Here is an 11,269-nt window from a genome sequence, read left to right as displayed (position 1 = left end):
ATTCTTATATGTATTTATATATGTACTTCTCTGTATTCAGCCGGTGGTTTGCTTCGTCTGTAATGTTTCTAAGGTCTTCTGGGTCATGCATTAATATTTCAATATTTGCATTGGTCTACATAAACGTACCACAGGATTAGTGTCGTTCCTCTTCAGATAGAAAGCCACAGCTAAGTCGGAGACAGTGATCTGAGGAGGGGGAGGAGGGTGAGATGAGGCTGAGGGGAAAATAGACACCGGAGGGGTGGGGGTGGATTTACTGGGACTCAGACAGCAGACCGGCTGTCCCAAGCTGCGCTGATCCTTCACTCTCCGGCACCGAGCTGAAGTCCGCCTGCAGACACCTGCCTCTCCGAGAATAACACAGCGGCAGCAGGAGGAGGCTCAGGGAGCAGAACCAAAGCGAGGACCGCTCTGTGACATCCACTCCGTCCTGCGGGAGGACAGGCTGCTGCGCTGCTTGGAGACCGCGGTTTGTTGTCGTTACCAGGAGAGAAAGCTGCTCCGCTTCTGATTAAGCCGGGCTGCCCTCACAGAGGAACCACTTGCATGGATGCACCATGGCCACGTTCGTCTGCAGGGTTCAGTTTTTAGATGATACCGATCCTTTCAACAGCACCAACTTTCCAGAGCCGACCAGACCCCCCCTGTACTCCTTCAGAGAGGATATCCCCCTCATCAACCAGCTCGCAGGAGTCCACCGGCTCCTCAAAGCTCCGCACAAGGTAGGATTAACAGGGTAGTAAACAAGTCATGCTGCACACAAAGCTAGGAGATGACTCTGGACTTAGAGACAACTAACAATGTCACTGAGGAGCTATTTATTTAGTTATTTATTTTAATGTTTTGACTCAAACACACTTATAGATGAACATGCGTACTCCATTCAGTTTACGCATGCTGGTTTTATGCTCAAGCCTCTTGTAAGTAAACTTCCAGAGCCACCATCCACCAGAGGCTATTTAAAGAACACATGGAAGCACAACTCGCTGGGTTTGAAATAAAGTGTTCGCCTTGAAGCGCGGAGCTTCCTGAAGAAGGGGACTTCACTTCACATTGATTAACAGGGGCGTTTCCGGAATTTTAAAAATTGGGGTGGCATAGGGTACCAAAAACAAGAGGAGGGGAAAACATTGTGTTTGATTACAAATGAATACAGTGGGGTTTTTTTAAAGGAGAAAATTTGGCACAATTTAGTTATTTGGAATCACAATTATGCTTAATAGTTAAATTACATCCAAAGTTAACTTATGCAGAATAGGCCTTTTCAGAATCATATATATCACATTATGACATCATAATGATTCACTGATTACATGTAAGTGTCTGTCCCATTATTTACTGATCAATAATATACTGCTGAGTAGACACAAGTACATTAAAACTGTCGTGGTCCTTTTTGTTTAGAAACTATCAGTTATTTTCGGTTATCTTTGAAAGTTTGTTTTCTGCATTATGTTTGTTTTTTAAATTTCTGGTCTTTGTTTCTTTCCCTCATTTCCATCATGTCTGCCCTCACCACCTGTGTCTCCCATCCCAGTCAACCTCTCTGGGCACATTTAGTCTTTACGCTTCTCTTTTTCCTGCGTATACTGAGCAGCACCTTTAGCTCATTTGCAATTTTCAGTGAATATGCTTTTTTAAGTTCTGTTTTTTCAGACTGCGGGCTCACTCGTGGTTCCTAGAAAATAAAAGTAGAATGGGAGGGAAGGCTCTCCCTCATTTCATTAGGCTTAAAACTTCCTTTTTGATAAAGCATATAGATAGGGCTGGATCAGATAACCCTGAATCCTCCCTTAGTTACGCTGCCATAGATATAAGCTGCTCGGAGCTTCCCATGATGCACTCTGTTTCTTAGTCACACCCCTTTTTTCATTCACTTTGTGTTTATACACAATTTGCATAAAATCATTAGTTGTTATCACTCTGACTCTCTTCCACAGCGTGTTTTGTCCTGTTTTCCTTCCATCACCTCCAACCGGTCACACCCCTCCCTGAGCCGGGCTCTGCCATTGGTTTCTTCCTGTTAAAAGGGAGTTTTTCCTTTCCACTGTTGCTCAAAGCCTTGCTAATAGGGGGTAATTTAATTGTCATGGTTTTCACTTTATCATTGTAGGGTCTTTACTTTACAACATCAAACACCTCAAGGCTGAATTGAAGTAGCTATACCTGCTTCTCACTGGTGGGGTCTTCAGTTTCAACTGCAAAACCTGAGAAAAAGTGTGTTTCAGCAAAGTACCTAAGTAAATTACATTCCATCACAGGTCCTATTATGGCATCCTGCCTCACACCAACTTCTCTAAATGCCCCTGATGACTCGTAAATGTGGGCACTCTGACACTAAAGTGCCACAGAGGAAGGCTTTGGATCTCCACCAGCTTGAGGAAATCTCTAAAATGGAACTTCTCTGCTGAGAAGTCTACGCACAAACGGACACCCCACCTCCCTGAAGTCCCAAATACACTGAATAAAGCTTCCCACTGTATTTTTTGCTCTCTGCTTTGCATGCGGCAGTGACAGGTGGCTGCACAGAGGCATTAGTTCAGCCAGATTTATCCCGAGGTGCCTCATTCACCTACATGCGATGGGACACGGTGGGTGTGACGGAGAAGAAGAGATACCATTTTCAGTCAATTTCAGTGTTTAAGCAACCCCCCCACCAAAAAAAGAAGGAAAAAGCAACGCATTCCTTACAGACAAGGTTGACTCAGACACACAAACACACCCACAGAGGCTGCACAAGTGCAGCAGATGTGACCTTGTTTTTTATGATTTATGTGGCTGCTACACAGTTAAAGCTGAAAGTGTAGATTAAACAGAGTTGAAAACAAAAAAACAAAAACTGGCACAGTCTGGAAAAAATGGGGAGTTTTAACTGCTGGCACACAGACCTGAGAGCAAAGCAGCAGAAGCGGTTTTCCGAACCAGACGATCTTTAGCTGCCCCCATCTTTAAAAACCGCGAAACAAATGAAAAATGGCCCACGGCACAGCAAAGCTTATGATTACAACCTATAGTCGGACAGATGGCACAGCCTGCATTTGTGTTTGCAATTTCGCTCGCATCACCAGGAAGGCTGTGCGCAATGGCAAATGGATATTGCACTTAGATTATAGGGATGAATTTGAGTGGTTGCAAATTTGCCCGTCAGACTGTCCAGATCTAAAACTTGGTGCTTATAATGCTCGAGTGTTATTATATAATTGGAAAATGTCAAAAGCGCTCAGTTGTTTCTGACAGTTCTCTTTGCTTTCTCAGTTAGTCTTTGTTTAAACAGCCTTTCCCTGATTTTTGTTTTAACCTCCTGTGCTCTCCTCTAAGGGGAAGAAAAAAAAGCCTGCTGTGTTATTATGCTGTGATGATGGTAGAGCTCTGTGCACGGCTGGCTGGGCTGCATGTAAAGTATAGGTCACTTGTCCCAGAATTCCTGCGGCCGGGGCCTGGATCCCTGCGACACTTTGTTCTCCTCACTTTGGGTGCCGCGGTTTTCCTGACCTCTTCCTCCATCTCTTCCTCCACCTCTATGGCCGTGCAGCAGTTCGTACTCTCAAACACACAAACACAGACACACAAGGTTAGAACCTCTTGCCAAAGCTAAATTAGTGTATTGCTGGTTTGGTGTGCACGGGGATGTGTCACTTTGTCCCAGCTGCTAAACAGAAGTTTGGATTCTGGCAGCAGAGATCATCACTGACCTCTTCCTGCTTTAAAGGAAGTCAACTTAAAGTGGATGATAAAGGCAGTCTAAAGGCTAGATTGTAGACATTCCCAACTTAATTTAGGCAATGAGACAAAAAAAATTATAAAAATAATATATCAGATATTCAGGTCGCTATCAGTCGACCAGCTACAGCTTCTGCCACAAACAAGCTCAGACTTCACAGCTCGACTTTTATTCCACTACCAAAAGGTTCCCAGTAAAGCAGCATTGGAGGTTTAATGGCCGACGCTGAACACGCCCTCCCCCTCGCTCTTCAAAGAGCCTCTGAGGCTTTGATTTTGATGCAAGAAAAAAGTTTTTTTTAAAGAAAGTTGTCTTGTAAGTTATGTAAGAGTGTTGTTAAATGCGATCACCACCACCAGACCCGGTGTTGTTTTAACATGGAAGTAATTACACCTCCTCCCCCCCACTCCCTCTACTCTCCCCTATTTTCTCCTGCTTTGCTCTTGAGGGAGAATTTGATTAAAACGAGCGCGAAGTATATACAAGCCAATAAGTGTTGCTCTAGCAAGTCCCCAGAGACTTGACTTGTGAAGAGCCTGCGGTTCCTCTTTGGAGCCACCGCTGCTCTCGGCCTCATGCAGCGTGATGTGTTGTGTTATTACTACGTGTTTTAGAAAAAAGAGACATCATTTGGACGACCAAGCTTACTCCTCGCTGCTGAAGCAGTGTTAGTGTGCTTGTGTGGAGGTAAAGGAGGGCAGCGTGGGTCAGACAGCGTGCCTGGGATGTTGCTGAAAAGAAAATAAATGCTGATAATGGCAGCAGATTAGACACAAGAAATGTTTTGTTGTTTTGTTTTAGTCCCTCCATGAAAAACCAGGCCACTGGGACAAAGGGTGATTAACCCCACCCTCACCTGCCCACTGTCTCCACCCCCTCTCTTTCGGTTTGAGATTTACCAAATCTCACGTGCATGAAAAGTGTGAAGGACAGTAGCATCGCGCTTGACTTTAACAGCTGGGGAAACTATTTATGGAGCGCAGAGATTACCTTTAAAGTGTTTGCATTTCCTTTTCAGCTGGTTAACATTTTGAGCCACGGTGGCAGCCTCACAGGTTTTGAGGGATCACAGTGTGGTCTGGTGTGTTTGCTTCAAAGACAATGTATCCCTGTGAGGTTTCTGATCCCCTGACTTTTTCCACTGTGAGGACGACATCTGTGCTTTTCAGTGAAATGTCTTAACAGCCTCAGGATGGATGGAAATAACATAGGGCATGCAAACATGACACCCATTTTTGGATGATATTCTGATTTTTCACCATCTTTCCTGTGCAATATTGCAAATGTTGGTATCGATCCAAAACCAAGTGAATAAATAAATACCAACATTGATACTTTAAACCTATACAGGGAGTATATTTAGGGGAGCACAATAAATCACTGATTTTTTACTGTTCATAATAATTATTCAATCGAAAAAAAAACATACCTTTCAGCTAGTTATGTGTTTTTTGATTTTTTTCATACCTGGAATCTAAATGTACCTGTCTAAAAATTTATTTATATTTTTTTTCATTTCCAAAAAAATTACCTTTACATTTTTTTAACACAGTTCAGTGGGCTAGAATAGAAGGATAGAAGCAAAGTATCGACCCAATACCAACACCAGCGTTGGTATTAAACATTTCCACACAGTGGTTAAACTCTGTCAAAGTAATGCATTGTTTGCTAAGTAGCACGTTACCATGCCAACCTATTGTTAGCATGGTGCCTGTGCTAGAGTTAACTTTTTTTAAACTTTGAAGAAACAGTATGTGCTTCTGTCATGGACAGTATAAAACAGGGACATAGCCACCATGATATCAGTCCCTGGTTTTGGATTTTGTTAGCATTAGCACTGTTTTCCACCACCGGATGAAAGGGTGGATGAGAGGGTAGAGTGGGCAAACTGTTTCTTTGTACATCGCACAACAAGCCTTAATATAAGTTACGTATTCTGTTTGAAAATCCTCCAAGAGGGACCAACAGCCTGCACGCAGTGAAGAACTCCAACCCAGTGCCTTGGAGTGCTGGATGAAGCCAGGCAGGCTCTGGCACACTTGTCAATCAATGTGGCCACGCCCCTAACTCAAATATCCAGATAGATGAGAAAAAAAACCCAAAAAATGCAGAATTGTCATGAAGGGGGAAACTATCCGTAGAATACTATTATAAATATTTTATCACATGAGTGTACTTGCTTTGGGAGGCAGCCTTGAATGGCCATTAGAGGAACTGCAGCGTTTGGCACTTCCACACTGATGTCATCCTTCAGCCTTAGAAGGTTTGACACAGATGATTCATTGTGTCCTTATCAACTGTCATGTTTCTGGGATTACCTAAATAATGCTAACCTGCTGCTTCTTAGGTTCCCCTTTCCAATACTTCAGCTCAGGCAGTGCTGCCTGCCCCCATAGACACACCCACTCTTGAGCTCCAGTGTTCATGCTGCCTCAGAGGAGAGTAAATATAGCAAGGTTATATTTATGCTGTGAGTCCATGCGACAGTCCGTCTCTCTGTTTAGGATTGAAAGGGAGGAATGGACAGAAAGCAGCAGCAGGTCTTGTGATCGGTGGTCAGAAATTGTCGTCACACAGCCTGAATGGATTGTCCGGGTGGGTGGGTGTGGATTTGGCAGCACACCAGAGGCCAATCTAAGTTAAACCCACTGATGCCACCGAGCTGCTACATACCAATGCGCGACTCTGATCTCATTCACTTATTCGTACTTCAGCAGCTTCAGGAAGCAGTTGCAAAAACAGAGCCGATTGTTGCGAGCTAATGACGTAAGTTGCTTTTTAAGAGTTGTCTCTGGGACGGATGCTCCCACCTGCTATCGACCCGTGACCGTACTCATAAACATTGGTGCCAGTGGCGGGTTGATATATTACTGTGCACCTGGTCGCAAACTCAGCTGGGTTTCTTCTTACACAGCACAGGGGGTCAGTTCTGACAAAGGCCCCTCTGCAGTGTTACCTTAGATCATGCAAATGCATGAAGGCGAGGTGGATGAGAAGTGAAAAAACTCAGAAAGTCATCAATCGCCAGCGCGAAAACTTGGACATGTGCAAGGCTGTGCTCGCTCAACGAACATATAGAGCCGAGCTGAGAGTTATATTTTTCACAGCTAGTATTTAATGCAATAAAATGTGCCGTTCCGTCGCTGTGTTCCACTCTGGTTTTGGTTTCATGTTCTGCGGCCTTTATTACGAGTTAACTCCCTTAACAGCTTTTTAATGCAGAAAGCAGAGGCACCCTGCAAATGCTTCTCACCCCTTCACAGACCACTGTGTGCACTTGTGTTCAAACCCCTGCCCCATAAACTGGCTTTATTTTACAGGCTCAAAGTGTTGTTCTTTCTTGTTTTATTTTTTTAAAGGGGGTGTGAATCATGGATATACATAGTAAAGGGACGCTAGACAAAGGAAGCCCAATGGGTCATCCCTGTGTGCAGAGTGACACGTTTGTTGTATTTCCTTTATTACTTTAACTTTGTATATTTTGTTTCTGCCATCCCGTAGCTTGATGACTGTGCACTTCAGCTGTCCCACAATGGAACCTATCTGGATCTGGAGTCCTCGCTGGCTGAGCAAAGGGACGAGCTGGAGGGCTTTCAGCAGGACGACACAGGGTGAGAGTGACTCATGTACCCTTTATACCAAACAGTCTCTCTCTCTTCACCACTCGAAAATATCTAAAGCAGCGAGACCCCCGCGCCCTCTCCCCCCTCATACACGTACACATATTTTCTGAGTTTCTTCATTCTTATAAAATGGGGAGAATCACAAGCTGTTGGATATGGATTTCTTGGAAGCGCAAGTTCATGGAAAGTATGAAGCACTCTGGAAAGCAGGACACGTGTGCCCTCCCTTCCACAGCAACAGCTATTCTCCCATTGTATGATTAATATTCTCGTCTTCTTTGTGACAGTATTTCACAGTTTACAGCTTGAATGTAGAGACGACGGTGTGATGACTTTGTAAAAGGGCTTTGAAACCTCTATCAAACCTCCTGGCTGTATTGACATCTCAGTAAATCAGGATTAGGATTACACCCAGAAAATTGAATATTTAATATGTTAATCACCTTAGATTATGTGCTTTGGCTATTGTTCAAAACTCATAAACTCGTATGTGGCTCATTAGTGTTGACAAGCATATGATTTCCATTATAGTGAATGTTACTTCAGTCCCTGGTGAACCTGATTTTCTTTTTATTCCTTAAACTGTGTTAGCGTGTCACTTAGGCTACAGCAACCCTACCCTGGATCTGTTGTAAATCCCATAACATGTAATTTTCCTGGCACTCTAGCATCTCTCCGCCTATTCCTCTGAATGGTATTGTTTTAGGTCATGTAAGTGTGCTAATTTTTATATTGCAAATGGAAACAGTTTTCTTCTCTGATAGGTGGCCAGTGTCTGCAATTAAAAACTGTGAGAAAACCTCAGGGCCTGAGGCTAGCATATTAGCACCAGCAACTAAGGTTCAACGTCGGATACATTTGTATAGGATTCAAGTTACAACCAAAACCTGAATTTGAGTCCAACATTATTATGCAATCCTGTCTTTGTGGCTTCCAGCTACACACGCTGTTCAACTTCTCATTAATCAGCCCATTTAGACAAGTAGAGATGGTCAACGTGACCTGCTGAAATGAAAACTGAGCTTTAGAATGGGGATGAAGAAGATTTAAGTGACTTTGAGTAGAACGGCCAAACTGCTTTGAGTTGATATGAAGGCAAAAGTAACTCAAAAAAACGTAAACGGTGACTATATTTTGTTAATATCAATTAATAGAGCTAGTTAAATTGGAAAATCCTGAAATTAGGTAATAGAACAAATTAAAGTTAGGAATGCTGTCAATGCTATACCATTATTGTAGCATGATTACTCCACGTTCGCTGGCTCACTGGTAACCGTTGGGGGCTTTCAAGTGTCTGTTGTGGTCAGATTTCCCTACTCTCTCACTAACAGAAGTGATTATGTGGGAGTTATTACGTCAATCTGTTGCCAGATAAGCTCTAAATTGGTTTAAGAAAGGGCTAGCAAAGAAAACAAAGTATTTCAAGAACTGATACGTTTGTCCTAGCTCTTCCTCCTGGTTATTTTGTTAGGACAAAGTCATTTGTGGCACCCAAGACGGTGCAGAACCAGACCAAACAGGACCACCATGAATAAATTTCCCGTTATGCCAGAGTTGGGGATTGATCAGGACACTTTAGCACACCGGATATGTGGTCAAAAGCTCCCCAGACCACCTCGGGAAGTGGTTTGAACAATTGCAATGTGTCTTGGTGGTCTCGTCTTTATACTTGCCTTTAGCGCTGTTCATTTGTGATCTGATTGCCCAAGACTCATCTAAAAAAACGAGTATAAACAGTTGCTTAGCTGATCAGTCCTTGTAACTTTAGCTAATTAGCTGTAACACAAATGGGCAAACATTGGCTCAAAGCCGTTTATACACAAAGAGCTCTGACCGCCACACGGAGAAGGCAGCTGTTAAGCAGCAGCACATGTGTGTGACAATGTACGTTTGTGTAGGTATGTCAGTCTGTTTAGGACTGGGGGCGGCTGCCTGATAAGTGATGGCAGACCCCAGAGCCTTGTTAGTCTCTGTGTTTATTATAAGTGGTTGTTTCCATGTGCATATCTATCTATTTGTTTTCAAATGTGTGTATCTTTCTTGTGCGCTCGGTAAGCCATATGACAGATGACAGATAGGCGAAGAAAGGCTCGTTTGTGTTGAGGAATTGGTTGGATTGGACAGTTCTGTCAGTCATTCTATCAAACTGTGGCTTTAACCGAGGTCATAATGAGCTGACAGTAAGAAATGAATCATGCGTTTTTGGTTTGGGTTTGACCTCGTCTTGGCAAAATGTCACAAAGGGTGAGGATGAATTCTTTCTAAATTCATTCTGCACAATGAAAGCTGTCTATATAGTGTTATAAAAGACTAAATTAATCCCAACCAATGTCAGAACGTACCTTTAACATGTGCTTTAATAGGCTCGGTGATGCGTTAACGTATTTTTCTGTCATACTAAGTATATACTGTTACATTGCTGAATGAGTTTCAAATAATGAGGTCAGTACATGCAAATGATATCTGTGAGCAAAAAGGTTAATCTTCAGACAGCTGTATGATGTCAATGAGGGTTGATACCCCTAATATGGTCATCTTAGGCAAGAAGCCCTGCCCACTTCTTGTTCAAACCTTCTGTTTGTGAGGGGCAGCCAATCAGAATAAACTTGGCTAAGTTGCATTTGATCCGACGTTGAACATTACTTGCATTAAGGCCCAGCATGGGATAAAAAGTGCAATTATGAATCACAGAAAACTCCTGCAGTAGAATTCAAGAGCTGTAAGCATAATGATAACACAATGGTTCCCTTTAACAGCATCTGGGAAATAAAAACTTTAAGCAGTGGATATCAGGATTGACTAGATGGATCCATTTAAAATAGTTATCAGCCACAACCTCTATAATCCCACAATAACAGTTTTAATTTATAAATAACCATAAAGTCTGCTGGTCACACACATACAATATCTTTTATAGAATAATGAGAAAAGGGTTTTTTTCCCTGTAGTTTTTACTAAATAACTGATCCAGAAAGCGGAAACTTCTCTATCACTAAAAATATCTGCAGGTTTCTAAAGAGCACATTGGTGTTAGCTGAATTTATGCTTCCACACATCAAACACAGTGTTGTGATTGCAGCTATGGCAGGACAGTGCTCTCCACAGCTTACAGTAAACAAAGCCCTCGGGTGACAATAATTGCTCTGCTTCCACTGGAAGTCACTGTAGATGGCTGTAGCTTGTGATGCAAAGGAATCTCCCTTTGAACCCTTTACGCCTGACTTCAACATATCATACTTATGTCAATCACAGGCATCCACTATGTATAAAAGAAGGATGTACAGTTAGGCCCATAACTTTTGCTTCTGTTCTAACTGTAGCTTCCATGAGTCTGAAAAGGCAATATAGAAGTGCCTTAAATCTACATTCTTCTAACATCCAACAGGGGGCGAGTTCCCTGGTTGCAAAGATAGGCGGTATAAAAAGTGGACATGGTTGCCATGACATCAAATGTTGGTCTGTGAAGTCGCAAGATGAATGTTTTAGATGTTGTCATCTTGCTGTTTTGAAACATTAGCTCATTGGCTAACGTCTCATTAATCACAAATCATTAGCCAATGACTGCACCCTGGATGATATTTCTGAAACGTATTATGGCCGAGATTTACATAAAAGACATAAATGAGTGACTGAGCCCATGAACTCATTGGGAAATAAGAAAGTCCCACCATGAGTATTGCCCACTGGTGGCCATGAAGAAGAAGGCAGGTTCAACACACTTTGCGTTGCTTTGCGTTTTCCAGATCCTGAAGCTGTTTATGTCCAATTTGTGTATTGTGTGTGGTTGCAAAAAGACCTCAGACGTTACAAGTGTAGCTTATTCACTTATTTACCTGTGCGTACAAGACGCAGCTGGTTGTGGTGTCTGAAGGTGACTGTGGTCAAGAATCTTGAAGTTTCTGCTTTTGCTGCCTGTGTGTAG

At 42.8% G+C, this 11,269-nt stretch overlaps 1 protein-coding gene across 7 annotated transcripts in view; it reads left to right on the top strand.

The window, feature by feature from the left end:
• The first annotated feature begins 255 nt into the window (after positions 1-255).
• Positions 256-11,269, top strand: part of fhod3a (formin homology 2 domain containing 3a) — a 70,664-nt gene continuing 59,650 nt past the window's right edge. For 5 of the 7 annotated variants that reach the window (XM_026155561.1, XM_026155560.1, XM_026155558.1 and 2 more), the window contains exons 1-2: positions 256-725; positions 7,226-7,335. In XM_026155561.1, the coding sequence (XP_026011346.1) occupies positions 561-725; positions 7,226-7,335 (275 nt within the window). In that variant the 5' untranslated portion in view covers positions 256-560. The remainder of the gene's footprint in view (positions 726-7,225; positions 7,336-11,269) is intronic. The other 2 variants (XM_026155564.1, XM_026155562.1) reach the window with 1 other exon arrangement.

Source organism: Astatotilapia calliptera, chromosome 22 (assembly GCF_900246225.1).
Source record: "Astatotilapia calliptera chromosome 22, fAstCal1.2, whole genome shotgun sequence".
In the NCBI taxonomy this organism is placed as follows: domain Eukaryota; kingdom Metazoa; phylum Chordata; class Actinopteri; order Cichliformes; family Cichlidae; genus Astatotilapia; species Astatotilapia calliptera.
This window is presented reverse-complemented; position numbering and strand designations above follow the sequence as displayed.